This window comes from Emydura macquarii, unplaced genomic scaffold (assembly GCF_026122565.2).
Source record: "Emydura macquarii macquarii isolate MOO-44397 ecotype Brisbane River unplaced genomic scaffold, CSIRO-AGI_Emac_v2 contig_2897, whole genome shotgun sequence".
In the NCBI taxonomy this organism is placed as follows: Eukaryota; Metazoa; Chordata; order Testudines; family Chelidae; genus Emydura; species Emydura macquarii.
Window position 1 is genome coordinate 24,098,646 of NW_027133034.1, and position 15,155 is coordinate 24,113,800.

The following is a 15,155-nucleotide window of genomic DNA, read 5'->3' on the forward strand; positions in this document are numbered from 1 at the left end:
GTAAACCCTGATGAATAATTGTAAAGTGTCTCTATTTAATCTAAAAGACAAGATGGACAGGTATCTGGGATCACAGAACTGTCTTTGAAAGATTTTTAAAGTACTAAAAAAAGCACTATGAACCAAGCATATTTCAAGCTACTTGGGATTTCACTAGCACTCAATGTTCAACCCAAACTGTATCATGCTTTCCTCAAACAGCAAAATTTTGAACATCATTCTTTAGTTTATGGAGACAAATTAATTGCAACAATCAATGTAGCAATTTTAAAAAATATTCTACTTGTAATCTTAAATTCAAAACGGTTATTTGAATTAAGGTTAAAAATCATTCCCACAAAAGGCTTCATTTTTGAGAAAATTATTTGTTTTTCATTTATCATAATACTATCCAGCAACTGAGCATGTGAAATGAAGGGAAATATGGATTTCTAATTGTTATACTGCAAAAGCAAGTTTCCAAATTGTTCTGCAGAACTCTGATTATGTCAAAATTATTTCTCTAAATTGCACAGAATTCAAATCAATCAGAAATTATTCAGGAAACTAGACGGAGGCTCTCCAAACGGTCACGGAAATTTATCACATCTTTTCACCTGCCCTTTATCATGATGGATAACAAAGATTAACGCTTCATATATCTCCACCCCCCCCCCCCCCAAAAAAAAAAAAAAAAAACCCCAAACAAACAAGTGTTAGGGGTGTAAACTATTTCAAGGGAATCTGAATTTCAAACTACTAGCCTTGGCAAGTAAACAAAAGAAACTTTAAAATGTGTTTTAAAAAATAAATGACATTTAAATCTACACATTTATTTCTGTCACTAGCTCTGAGATCTTAAACAACACTTGAAAAAATGAAAGGTAACAAAAAATATAAAAGGGAAGTAAGTGATGAGAAAAAAGTTTTCTAGTTATGCTTATTGGATAACATATTTGAAAGTTACCCAACGGTCCAGAAGAAAAGCTGAATGGGTAGTCAGTGGTGACAGGAGTCTTCCAGGGTAAAAAAGCCGTGAATTTCTAAGGTAAAATCCAACAGTAGAAAAACCCAAACTTTATCACCTTTCAGAATGTGCTTCATATGTCATCAAGAAAAACAAAATTAGAAGAACAAGCCAATTTCCTTTAAGACAGCTTTAAAGGAATGGACAAAAAGGATACTTATAGTAACACAAAAATATATATTTATAAATATCTTTACAAAAAGATTCTAGTTAAGTCTCCTAACAATCCATGTATGTCAAGTTGAATCCCCATTTTAAAAAGGGTGGGACTGTCAAACAAGTCAAATGTTTTACCCAGTGCTACAGAGGAAACAATTGTCAGATCCAGAAACACAACTCCAAATCCCAGTCCCAGGACTCCTGAGCCCAATTTCCTAATATACACATCTTATAAATTTGCATTTTGTATGCATTTCACTAGGTTTGATCTGAAACAGACTTAAATTTCTAGATTTCTACAGCTTCCAAGGTCAGTGCAGCATCTATACCTATCCCAAATGCAGATATTAATTGTGCTGTACCAAATTACTACAATATGTATATTTACACTTGTATAAAGCTCCTTCTACCGAGGCATTTACATGAATATCACATTTAAAATTATCCAAAGCTCTGTATCAACAAACTAGAAGAATTTACACTAAAGAAAAATGTATTAAAAAAGTCACTCGATCTCAGGACAATTAAAATTCATGTATTTATAATATTATTTGTTTGCTATTCTAAAGGGTTCTTTATGCTTATTAAAAATATTTTAAGTATACCAGAAAGAGAAAATATCACTTTTGGTGTCTTGGATGAACACTTAGAAATCCACAGCCATAACAACCCATATATCCATTTGATGCAAAACAAGCAGCCTCCATAAACAAAGATTTGAAACACTTCTGATGATTCCAAGCCATGGTCTGAGCAATTTGTTATTTTTATATTTAAAACTGGTTTAAATTAAAGCATAGCAAAAAATGCTACACATGTCAACTTTTTTTTTTATTTAATTTTTTTTTAAAAGTGTGATCCAATTGCAGATGAAACAAAAAAAAATGCTGATCAGTTTTAAATTCAAACTCATGGCTTACAATCAGAAAATTTTCTTTACTGGTTTTATTTCTACATATGCAAACTGCATTTAGAGACCTAAATACTAAAGCTAATATCTTGCCTGCATGTTTTGTAGGACTATGAGTACTGATGGCAGCAAGGGATTTGGAAAACCCCACGCATTCCATGGAGAACACTACTACCTGTTGTGGGCTAGGCATAGAGAAGTGCCTACCTGCCAAAGAGAGAAAACATACACTGTACTTGAAGTAAAGGAACATATGGCTATTGTGTCAAGATAGGAGTCAAAAGCTGAGCTTTACATGAATCATTTTTAATATTCCTTTTTCTACACTCTGGCATTACTGAAAAAAAGAAGTGGTATTAAAGACTAACCCTAAATTTTGTTTTTACAGGATTAAAAATTCACAAAAGTGCATTTCATTACCATTCACTTCCCTTTCATATTCTAGTCCACAAAACAAATGCTCTACTAGTGTTACAGCAATTACTGTATTGCCTTTTGTATACCACTACTTTGAATATAAGCTAGAGTAAGGTACACAATTAATTTCTACTCAATACAAGCTATTTTGTCTGGTAATCAAGAAGGTTTTTTTTTCTAGAAATTAAAAGAAAGAAAGATTGAAGTAAATAAAAAAAGGAAGCTAACCAGTTTTTGTTCTTGGTTGCATCTGTCCTCTGCTAGGAACATGAGCTCCTCCACCAAAGACAGCAGACCACATTTTGTCATTAAAAGGATGGGCCATGATCCTATACAATTCATTGCTGGAATGCGTTGCTAGACCATGGATGAAGAGACTAAGATAGACTGCTGTTAGAATTTCACAAAGTAAAACAGTGAGTCCTGGCTGGGCTTCCTCACCAGCAGAATTCAAAAGACGTATTAGAGCTGTTATTCCTAAAAGGTAAAAATAAGAGAGATAAACACTATCTGGATTATAATCAAAGATGCATGATATAAATCAAATGTATGAATCCCTTTACTTATTTGGAGGACAAAATGTAGACATTAAAGGATAATGAAAGTTACATTAAAAGACTCCAGAAGGAAATCAAATTTACTTAGCTTTTGCATTTTAGTACAATTTTACAGGTTTACATATTAAACCTGTCACTAATAAATAGTCCAATAATCTACTCAAACACAAGCAAAAAGCTACATTAAAAGAACTTTTCAACTGCCAAGTCAAGCACTCAAAAGTTAGAAAATGACAGAATTCAGGTTGCCTGTGCAACTTTTATTCAGCCCCCTTAATCTTCAGTTACATCATCACATGCTGCCTAGTCCCCTCCCCCCAGCAAAAAGACCCCTGCTCCATTCAGTGAAGGGCTAGCTATTAAATATTTCTAGGAAATGACTAAATTATAACTAAGGGTAAGATTTTGTCATAATTATTTTTAGTAAAAGTCATGGATCGGTTGCACACAATAAACAAAAGTTCATTGAAGCCTGAGACCACTCTGTGACTTTTACTAAAAATAATGGGACTCCCTGAGACCTGCAGCAGAAAATGTCATTTAAGTCCGCGAAAGTCACGGAAACCATGACCAAATCTTAACCTTAACTATAACTGGCCCAAAAGAAATCTGATGAGGTTCAACAAGGACAAGTGCAGAGTCCTGAATTTAGGACGGAAGAATCCCATGCACAGCTACAGACTGGGGACCGACGAGCTAGGCAGCAATTCTGCAGAAAAGGACCTGGGGGTAACAGTGGATAAGAAGCTAGATATGAGTCAGCAGTGTGCCCTGGTTGCCAAGAAGGCTAACAGCATATTGGGCTGCATTAGTAGCAGCATTGCCAGATCGTGGGAAGTGATCATTCCCCTCTATTTGGCATTGGTGAGGGCGCATTTGAAGTATTGTGTCCAGTTTTGGGCCCCCCACTACAAAAAGGATGTGGACAAGTTGGACAGAGTCCAGCGGAGGGCAACAAAAATGATTAGGGGGCTGGAGCACAAGACGTATGAGGAGAGGCTGAGGGAACTAGGCTTGTTTAGTCTGCAAAAGAGAAGAATGAGGAGGGATTTGATAGCAGCCTTTAACTACCTGGAAGGGGATTCCAGGAAGGATGAAGCTAGGCTGTTCTCAATGGTAGTAGATGACAGAATAAGGAGCAATGGTCTCAATGGGGGAGGTCTAGGTTGGATATTAGGGAAAAGATTTTCACTAGGAGGGTGGTGAAGCACTGGAGGTGGTGGAACTTCCATTCTTAGAGGTTTTTAAGCTGCGACTTGACAAAGCCCTGGCTGGGATGATTTAGCTGAAGTTAGTCCTGCTTTGAGCAGGGGGTTGACTAGATGAGCTCCTGAGGTCCCTTCCAACTCTAATATTCTATCATTCTATGATTTGTTTAAAGCTCAAAAATGAAGTTCAAATGCCTTCAAGTGAAAGAGGACCAAAGTGAGTAGAGAGGGGGGAAAAAATCAATTACTATGTACCTGGCCATTGAGAAGGAGATGTATTGGGAGTTACAGTTTCATCTAAGCTTGTTGTTCTTAGAGAATGTCGCTGGGTAAGCAGCAGCGTCTGGTATACTGTTCCAGTGAACTGGTTTGCTTGTAATGAACTGCAAAAAAGAAATAGCAACCTATGTTTATATAAACACTGCAATTCTGTTTATAACTGGCTAATACACAGCACTCACAATGTGAGGGATTTACACACAGTTTTCAGGTGCACTGTCTATACATTCAGCTGCTGATATAGTGAGCTATTGCCCTGGCTGTGCTTCAGTCTGCTTTTCATAGTTCTTTACCTGTAGCTGTGGCCACCACAAAGGCATTGGTAGATGCAGGCAGAGAGTGATGCTGCTAAAGTATGCATGACATGTATCTGGAAGACAAAGTATTTACAGTACAGATTACTACAAACTGAACATTTGTATAGATTACAGTAGAACTCTTCATTCATTAAAATACTGCAACAGGTCAAACCCATCATGAATATGACAAAAATTGTATGCCTCATTCTGAATAGAAGTCTCTGATACTGTGTTATGTCTCCTTCTATGCCAAACAATAGAGTGACCAATAATTAAGTTATATCTAGCAGCAACTCTGAATATAATTAATTTAAATAGAAATAGGTGATCTATTTCTAACACGGTTCAGAAAGCAAATGTAGCTATTCCATGACAACTGAATTTTGCTAATTCACAATACTGACTGGGGGATCCACAGTGAATTATAAAGAAAGTCCAATCCTGAAAACACACATTTTGAAGGCAATGGGACTACACAGATGAGTAAGTTATACATGCATTGAAGTGTTTATAGAATTGAGTTCTAAATAAATAGAAAATCAAGAACATTGCATCAGTCAAGAGTAGTTTCAGTGTCTAATATGTATGGTACTTCATAATGTAGGTTCTACTATTAGCATGCATATAAACATGTAACCAAGTCTTAAGAAATAACCAGCTTGAAAAGCATGTTACAATTAATCATATTGCATGATCAATTAGAAAGCATTACAAGAGTATGCTGTCTCTTAACAGTTGCCTCAGATTGTAGCTCTTGAATAAAGAACTGCAGTGACCTTTTTTTTTTGGACTGATCTTTGCTGCAGCTCTAAGCCCCCTCGGCCCCCCTGTACACAAAGAGTTTTGACCTAGCATGCATACAATTTATAGTCTGTCTCAAAGTAAATTAGTGACAGGGATACGGGAAGAAAAAAGGGTTTCCTTTTAATTTATTATTTGATAAAAGTATCAGTTAATTAAATTACAGATTTATCCTTATTATAAACTTCTTGTTCATTATCCCATGGTGTAAGAATTTTAACATATGAGGCTGGGATTTTCCAAAGGTGTCCAGGACATTTAAGTGCCCAATCCCCATTTAAAGTAAATGGGAGTTGGGGCCTAACACTCTTAAGATTTTTAGATAATCCCTGCCCAATACTCTTGATAGTATTGCTTAAATTTAGCTTTAATTCAAAAACAACTAAGGAGGCAATCTTACAAAGAAAAAAAGTGTTTTGGGGTAATATTTTATCATTGCATAAAGATACATTGCTTCATAGATAGATGCATTGTATTTTGTAAGCAATACTTGGAGGGCTTTGTTGTTTTTTGCCTTCAAATTATCAGTTTCATTTAAATGGAAGGAGAGAAGTTAATATAAAATGAGATTTTATGTTGAAGTATCAGGAACTCCTGATTCATTCAAAATACAGTAGACAAGTGACAAACTGCATATCATACAACCCTTTCAAAAAAATGTGTACTCCCCCACAGATATCATATAAGGGCTGAGAGGTGCTGATCTACATCAACTCCCATTGAAGTGAGGTGCTCAGTACCTCACAGGAGTAGCTGTCTGTTATCAATAAAATGAAAAATTGTATTTACAGTAATTTCGCTATTTTTAATCCAAAAAATAGACAACTTATCTATGCATTGCATTAATTTAATTGTTATTTATAATTTTAGTTACAGACATTAAAATGTTCCCAAGCTGTCAAACAATCCGTTAGCTAGCTTTAAGCAAATTAGGTAATATGCAAAACGTACAAGTCTACCTTACTATAATAAAATACTTACCTTATTATTCTGGATATCTGGGTGAGGTGGTGAATCAAGGTTTATTACAGCATGTAATATATCATGAGTCAGGTTGCTGAGATGCAGTAATGGATTGGCCACCACGGTTTTGGCACTGGCTGTGCAGGCGAAAAGGAGAGGTATGGAGTTCTGTTCTGGCAGAGGACTAGGAAGTGTTTGTATTGACTGTTCCTTTAAAAAAAAAATAGTTGAGCAGCTATAACTTCTTACAAGAAACTAGGTAAACACTATCTAGTTAAGAACTTAATTAAATTGATAGGATAATTTATTTAGACAGAGTAAATTATAGTTGCATGAATTTCTACATAATTTATGTTTAAAAAATTACTGCAACCTATTATTCCTTTTTAATATTAAATGATGGAAGAGAAAAAAGTTTAAGATTACACATTTTTGACAATTAATATCTGAACATGGTATTTAACATGCCCTGTGGAAAAGGATGACACAACATACCTGCTGAGATTCTTGTAAAAGCAAAATCAGTTCCATCCTCACAGATGCCAACCCCCCACCATGAGATCCATGAAGTATACAGTAACTAAGAAACATCCTTAGGAGTGACTGGTATTTTAGAAGCCATTGTCGTCTTTTCTGAAAATTCTCTCTCTGCAGCATGGCTTTTTGTTGGTCAGATAAATCTTCAGTGTTTTCACTTAATGCAATTTCATCAACAGTCACACTAATCTCAGGCTGTACCTCCTCTACTTCAACACTGTAGTCACAGGTTTTTTGAAGAGCCACCACTTCTCTTTCAAGCCAATGGTAAAGTTGGTACCGTAGCTTCCCACCATCTACCTCATAACCAGTGGACAGTGTACGAAGCTCTACGGTGAGAATCTTCAAGCATGCTCTAAATTTCAACTGTGCTGAGATCACATCTTCTGATGGACTTAAAAGATTATTTTCATCAACTGCACTGAAAGATTCTGAATAGTTAGAACTAGTTTCATCTAGCTTTTCACTTGTCATCTTCTGCAAAGGTTTCAGCTCTTTCATTACAAGAGAAGAATCTTCACTTTCTTCATCTTTGTCACTGTCCCACTTTAGCTCCAACGGTTCATCTTGGAGTACTAGACTTGGTTGACTCCAATCAAAAGAAAGAGCTGAGCTTGACTGTTTGTCTGATGAACAATCTGAAGATGATCCCAAACCATTTAGTACTGGTTGTGACCAATCAACAATGGAAGCTTTATCATCCTTTGTCTCTAACCTTATTGGTGAAGATGGTGAAAAGTCTTTACTAGTGTCCATAAAACTAGAATTTGTACAAAAAGGCTTCTTGATCACTTTTGGCATTTTTGATAACACTTCTAGAGCCAACATGGGACAGCCAGCTTTTAAATGTGCATGTGCAGTAGTGAAAAACAATCTTCTCTCACTTAAATTGATTTTATCTGCCAGTCCATTTTCGACAGTTAGGCAAATGCGTGTTGAGGATGTTTCAGAAGAGCCAAAATGACGTCTCAACAGGAGAGGATGTGTCCTTAGATAATTATAAAAGTTAAACACTGAAGGGTCACAACTTGATGAGGTACCATTTTCATCTGTAAAGAAATCAGAAGATAACAAGAAAGACTAATTCATACTGAATGTTATCTTTACCTTCTGCAAGCTCATAAGCTAATTAGAAATCTAAATGACCAATTCATATAGGACAGCTATGTAATTTCAAGTTTGCTGTTTGGCACTTTTCACCATCAATTCCATTTTCAGCACTACACAGCAATTACTGCTTTTAGACAAAGTACAGCATGTCGCTGCACCAATTCTGCCATGACCACCCCTCGCCCCCCCCCCCCACCCATTCGGTGCTAACAGTCAACCCACAACCTGACCTTATCAGGGTATGCCTATGTGATGGGCTGTGCCTTCGGCTCCCATGTCATATATGGGAAACGAAACTTAACATCAACCAGGAAACGAAACTATTGCAAGTATCCCCCGGCCAATCTGGTGCTGGCACGAAACCCATAAAAGGGGTCTTATCCAAGCCCCTGGTTGAGAGCCTTCCCGAACTACCAGTCTGATCACCTGGTGCGGACTCTCCCGCTCCCGTGTACCCCCCCCCCCAAGTGCGAATCATCTGTTAGCTGGCCGAGTTCGAGTTTTTACGTTTATTATGATGTGTGCCCTTCTCGCCTGGATGGTAAGGCGTTAACTGTCGGTCTGTGTTGCAGCTTTACATTCCTTCCTCCATATCAGTCTGTGTCTGTGTTCTGCAGCTAGCTGACTGTTTACATTTCTCCCTATCAGTCTGTAACTTGCAGTTAACTGTTTGTTGTCTTTTTAAAATTAGTTTGTACCTGGCAGTTAACTGTCTGTTTAAAATCATTCTGTGTCTTGCAGTTAACTGTCAGTTCAAATTCAATTTATACTGTATAGTAATTGTCTGTTTCATATTCTATTGTATTAGTCTAGAAATGGTTAAAAAATCTATATTATTCTTGTTGTTTCATAATACAATTCATTTAGTCATTAATCGACTCATTATTGACTCTCGGGGATCATTAACCTGTCGGAACACAGCAATGCATATTCATTGCCAGAACTGACTGCTGTTGAAGTCAATGGCAGAGCTGCACTAGCTTGAATGAGAGCAGAATTGGGCCAATACTTTGGAGGGAACGTTGCTCAATTTTCCATACAGTGAGATCAGTTTGGCTGCAGTAATTACAACTCTGGATCCTAGACTTTTGTACGATCTACCTCCACTGCAAACTGTCAGCCTGAAGCATGTAACCTTTGTACAGTAACAACAAACATCTTTAATCTCCAGTATCTGACATTTCCAGTATGTCTTACCAAAGATCTTGTTAACATCTAAAGTGAAAAAATAAAGTACATGTTTTTCCATCCATTTTTCCCCCACCCTCCAAACAAGGAAGACACCTCCAAAAATTCCATCTTAAAACAAGTTGTTAAACACAGTTTTATAATAACTATAGTACAGAAAAAAGCTATTATAAAAATAATGTAACCATTATGGATGTATTTGTATCTACATAATATTATAAAATATAAAAATGATATGTTTATTAATAAACAGTATTACATCAGAAGAAATTAAATTTGCACTGGTATATCACTTTTGTTTTTAGTCCAATGCTTAAGTAGTTTCAGAGACCAGTGACCATTTTACTCAGAAATTTTATGAGCCATCAGGTCTAAAAATGAATGCAATATACCACTGGAGAGCTAGGAACAAAACATGTGCAAGGCAGCCCACAGCTTCGAACATACCTGAGGCTGGTAAGTCTTACTGTCTTGGATAGCAGAAGCCATGATATGACCTAACCACAGATCTGTCAGACATTAGGAAATACATTCAGCTAGACATTCTCTTAAGAGAGAGGCCTGTACATCTGAGAGGCCAACAAAATGCCAAAAGACCTTTTGATACATACAGAGCTTATGGAGAAAGACCTAATAAGAAGAATATTGGCAAATGATAGGATAACTGGCTCATTAAGGTGCAATTACATCAGCAATTTAGGAAGGAACTAGGATACCACTTTATCTTCGTACAACTTGGTACACAGTGCATCAGCCATCACAACCTGAAATACTTTGTGAAATTATATCAAATTATTGACAAAGCCCTGGTTGGGATGAGTTAGTTGGGGTTGGTCCTGCTTTGAGTAGGAGATTGGACTAGATGACTTTCTGAGGTCCCTTCCAACCCTAATCTTCTATGATTCATCATTAGGAAAGTGCTTTTCCATGTAAACTCAAGTTTTTACAGTATCAATTAGTTCAAAAGGTGCTTTCGTCAGCACTGTCAGGATCAAGACGTTATCCTGTGACCCTTCGGGTGTTAGTGCATTTGAAATCCCTTAGACTAAAGCCTTGTGACTTGGGGCTAGTGGGTTGGTTCACAGTGGACTTAAAAGGCCACCAAATTAACAGGTATGAAGTTAGTTTCAACAGATTTAAACCAATGAATGCTATCACACAGTTTATGTAGGGCACTCAGAAGAGTCCAAACATTTTCCCAATTTACATGTCCTTCTGATAGTCTTGACTTCTCAGGAGAGAGTCTAACCACACAACCTAGGAATCATCATCATATTTCTGAAGCTCCACCCTGCAGCCATAAGGAAGATGGTTCCTGGGTCAGGATGAAGAGGCCAATCAAGTTAGATTAAATTTTCATTTTACAATTGCTGTTACAAAAAAATAGCTGAAGAACAAGATTTTGGTGCTCCCTTAAAAGTTTCAGAGTGATGTCATAGGACTAATTCCAGTTATACTGATTCAAGCTGACATGTTCACAACATAATATCAATAAATTCATTCCTTTCCCATTCATGCATGTCATTATGGCTACAGTATATAATTTTCATCAATTCATAAACATATTTTTAACACCTAAACTGCCAACGTCTTTTTTCTGCCCCACTTTTTAAGGTGACCAGTAAAATAGGCATCAAGTGGTCTTTTTGCCTTTGCAAGTCTACTCAAGTCAAAACAGACTTTAAACTAAATTTAATGGCAGCAATACTAACAACTAATATAATAGCTAAAATATTAAGACTCTTACCGTCTTCATTTCCTCCAGGTTGCTTAATTAGAGTATCAAGAGCCCTCCTATAATCTTCCAAAATCCAGAAAGCCATACTTCGTAGAAAAGGGTCCCAATGCATGTTTGATGAGCTCCCTTTACCAGGAGATGCACCTCCCAAAATTCTCTTCTGCAGAATGGATTTATACGTGCTAGATACTTCAAACTCTGACTCATAAAGCCTTGATATTACAAGAGCCAGCTGAATGTCATTCAGTTTTTCAAGGCAGACCTAATTTTAAAAAAAAGTAAGAAACTAAATATTTTCTCCTTACATAAACAGGCCACCACCAAAAATGACAGGACAAAAAACATGAAATGAGCCTGTTGAAATATGATTTAACTCCAAGTGTCAATTTTTGCTCAGTTCTGCAAATAATCTGGCAGCAACTGCTAATACCTGATGCTAGCAAAGTGTCACCCAGTAATATATGCAGGATTTAGAGTTACTATATATGATTTATCCTCCATTCATTCACTTCATACAAACTTCCAGCATGATACACCACGCTGGACAAACTTGCTTGACACGATGTTGTCATAACAGTATTTGCAGAATTTTGACTGACATTGTACCTTTGATTCACAGGAGTCTTGGCCATGTTGTCCAATAATCTTTACCAGACAAACCTCTTTATCTTCAGATTCCTCTAGCCTCCCTCCTAATTACTTAGCCAGACGGCTTTTTCCTTGTAAAGGGATCTCTATGCTCTTGAGCCAGACTCCAGCAGCACCCAAGGACCCTCCCTGATCCAGCAATCTCCTGGGTTTCCTTATGATAGATCACTCCAAGCTTGAAAGCAATAGTTATTGGGCAGACTGTGGACTATCAGTACTACTACAGAGAAATTAATTACAACTTTAACTCAATATTAGGTGAGAAATGACAACAAAATGCATTTTAAATCCAACTGCAATGATCAGGGATAGTCATGCACCAAAACCTCATTAATGACATGAAAAAGTTTCAGATGCACTGTAAACATATTTAAGAAGATATCTGTAAATGTAGGAGGCAAAAAATAATATTAGGAATGAGGAAGATCATCAAGAAATCAAATAATTTAAAAAATAGCAGAATCTACTATTTCATTACCTCAACTGCATCCTTCAAGTGACCAGCCAACAAAAAAAATGCTGCAGAATGTTCAAAGCGCTGTTTGCCTAATAAAGAAAAAGCGTTCTTTAGTGCTGCTTTACGCCACCTGTCTTCAGTAAAATTGTTTCCAAAGAACTGTGTCATCTTAATTTCTTTTTGGGACCTGCAGATTTATTAACAAGATACATGAGATAAAACTTGTTATTAACATTTTATTAGATTAATTCTAGATATCTGATTCAAGATTTGATTTAGATAGCTGTCCAAATGTGTATGCCCAGAACCATTAAAGTTTTCAAGTATTTGTTTATTATCTAAAAAGTACCAATACAGTGTTCTTTCTTCTAAATTGAAGAGGTAAGTGTAAGATAAAGGTTCAGTTTCACATTTTCAAATATCAGCAGAACTGATAAGCACCTTCCCAAGGATCCTGCAACTGTCTCATACTAATTTGATATTTTCAAGTTATTGATGGGTTTTACAGACTCAGACAAACTTACTTTTTGGACATCGCCTAAATAGAAAGGCTGGTGCCTCAGTTTCCAGTTCCGCAGAGAATATATCCACTTCTGATGACAACTGGGGAAATCAGCAACAATAGCTTTCAATGGAAAATACTAGTGCTGTATGAGGACACATTTTTGTTAAGAAATAATGAAACAATTTCTTGAAAATAATGTTATATTTCAATTGTTAAGGAAACCACTGAAATACAACGTGCTTTGGAAGCTTTATTGCTCTGTTGCAAAACTATTTACCAAAAATATCCTCACACACTACCAGCAATTTGCTTGAAAGCCTCTACCATTGGTTTCCTCAGGTGACATCAGTGCAATAATCTTTACAGTGGTAAAGATAAGCTCTTATCTCATGGTTTTGATAATATTCTAAGAGATTTACCATTTTTTAAAAAATGGATAGGCAATAATGGAAGCTATTGACAATTTCAAATCAGTCTGATCAATTTGGACAATGAACATGGAGAAGCTCATTTATCCCAAGACAGTTCTTAAAAATAAAGTATATAACATCAAAAACCTACATTAAAAAGAACATCAAGGTTGTGAAGTTGAGCACTCAAAAGTGTTAGAATTAAGAATACCATGCAACTTTAATTCAGCCCCTTTGTGCATAAGCATTATGCTACAATCTTTATTTATATGATCTCATACTATTTTTTCCCTCAGGACACCTGCTTCATTCAGTACACTGACCAAATGGTGCTCTGGAATGAGTCAGGGCTGTGTAGAAGCAGATGAGACTGCTATGGATTTAAGAAACTAAACTTTAGCCATTCACTTTTGGAAATCTTGACTAATATGTAATCTAAAAACATAAAAGATGGTCACTGCACATGTGCAGTACAGTTTTAGAATTTGTATCACACTTCTTAAGGCCCCAAATGTACAGTGAATTTTTTATATATGAAAATTTATATTCTGCACACATTTTAAGCATAATCCAAATAACTTTTTTTTTTAAGTAAAGAAATCTTAAACATACATTTTTAAATACCACAATGTGAGAGTTATGAATACATCCTGCTGAAATTAAAAGTCTTAAAAGGAAGAGTGAATTTTGGATTATAGGAATGAAAGAGCATGAACCATGCAGTCTTTTTAAACATACAAAGATTTAAAGGCTGAACAACATCTAAATGAACATTTTTTGGCTAAAATACTTGTGTGGCAAGATCAAGTAAAAAGCAAACATTAATTGCAGCCTTCAGAAAACATGTAATATGATTACTGTGGTATATGAACATAGCAGTAAAAAGGATTTTTGGAACTTTTTATTGCTTTTGAATAAAAGAGCAGATAAGTTATTTTTATAAAATGGACTGGACAATAAAGAACTGCACACAAGATTAAGCATTTAAAAATCTTAGAGTTCATGAAGAATTGTTTTCTTGTATGTTTCCTACCTGTATAATCCCCAAATCACAGCCTTCTTTTTCATTGCAAGGTAAAAAATAGCTGCATCAAGTGGATCATTGTTTCGTTGAAAGGCTGCTTTGGCTACCTGCAAATATATAGATTTTTAGTTAAATCTGTCACAAATTTAAAGTCATCATCTGAAAGCACTAGCCCTAAATTGATTTAGTCACTCTTAAATACTTTCATTTTAAGTAGTTCTGGAATACGTGGCAAAGATCAATTAGGCATTGCTTACGATTAAAAAAACAGTTCCTCATCAAATCAAAGTTACATTGATTTCAGACTTTTGCGATAAATGCCAATATATGCAAACAAATAAAAACATTTGTTTACTCAGTCTACATTAATTCTTTTGCACTGAACATTTGGGAAAAATTTTTGATAGATATAAGAAAGTTGTAAGTCATAAGGAAAGGACAAGCAGAATGGACTCATTTAAATCAGAACGATTTAACTCATCATATTAATCATGATTTAAGCCAGTCATTTTCTCTGATGACTACATCTTGTGTGACACAATTGAAGTATTCATTAAAACAATAATGGAGGGCCAAAGCCTCATGTGGTGTGAATCAGCAAAACTCTATTGGCTTCCATGAAGCTATGCCCTTTTATACAAGCTGAGGATCTGGCTTCATATCTATCCATTATGGTAAACCAAGTATAAACTGATGCATTGCTGTCTACCTGGATGTGCAGACAACCTGAAACAGGTGTGAAATACCACTCTTCACGTAAACAAAACATTAAATAAGCACAGTGTGCTTTAGACCTAAGTGTCACTATTTACCATTTCACTGAAAAATAAAGCTTGCAAGGAATAGGAGCCATTATGAAAATTATGGGCACAGAATGTTAGGAAAAGTGACACTAGGGTATAAACCAATTTCCTCTTAGATAGTTCCATAGGACTGATG

General features: G+C 35.9%; 1 protein-coding gene across 4 annotated transcripts in view; it reads right to left on the reverse strand.

Moving 5' to 3' along the window:
* DMXL1 (Dmx like 1) overlaps positions 1 to 15,155 on the reverse strand; it is a 139,505-nt gene that overhangs the window by 40,558 nt on the left and 83,792 nt on the right. For 3 of the 4 annotated variants that reach the window (XM_067569033.1, XM_067569034.1, XM_067569032.1), the window contains exons 21-28: positions 14,226 to 14,323; positions 12,299 to 12,464; positions 11,182 to 11,434; positions 7,095 to 8,185; positions 6,618 to 6,809; positions 4,830 to 4,906; positions 4,513 to 4,640; positions 2,721 to 2,969 (exon numbers count right to left, since the gene is read on the reverse strand). In XM_067569033.1, coding sequence (XP_067425134.1) covers positions 2,721 to 2,969; positions 4,513 to 4,640; positions 4,830 to 4,906; positions 6,618 to 6,809; positions 7,095 to 8,185; positions 11,182 to 11,434; positions 12,299 to 12,464; positions 14,226 to 14,323 — 2,254 coding nt within the window. Of the gene's footprint in view, positions 1 to 2,168; positions 2,283 to 2,720; positions 2,970 to 4,512; positions 4,641 to 4,829; positions 4,907 to 6,617; positions 6,810 to 7,094; positions 8,186 to 11,181; positions 11,435 to 12,298; positions 12,465 to 14,225; positions 14,324 to 15,155 lie in introns of all 4 variants that reach the window. The other variant, XM_067569035.1, reaches the window with a different exon arrangement.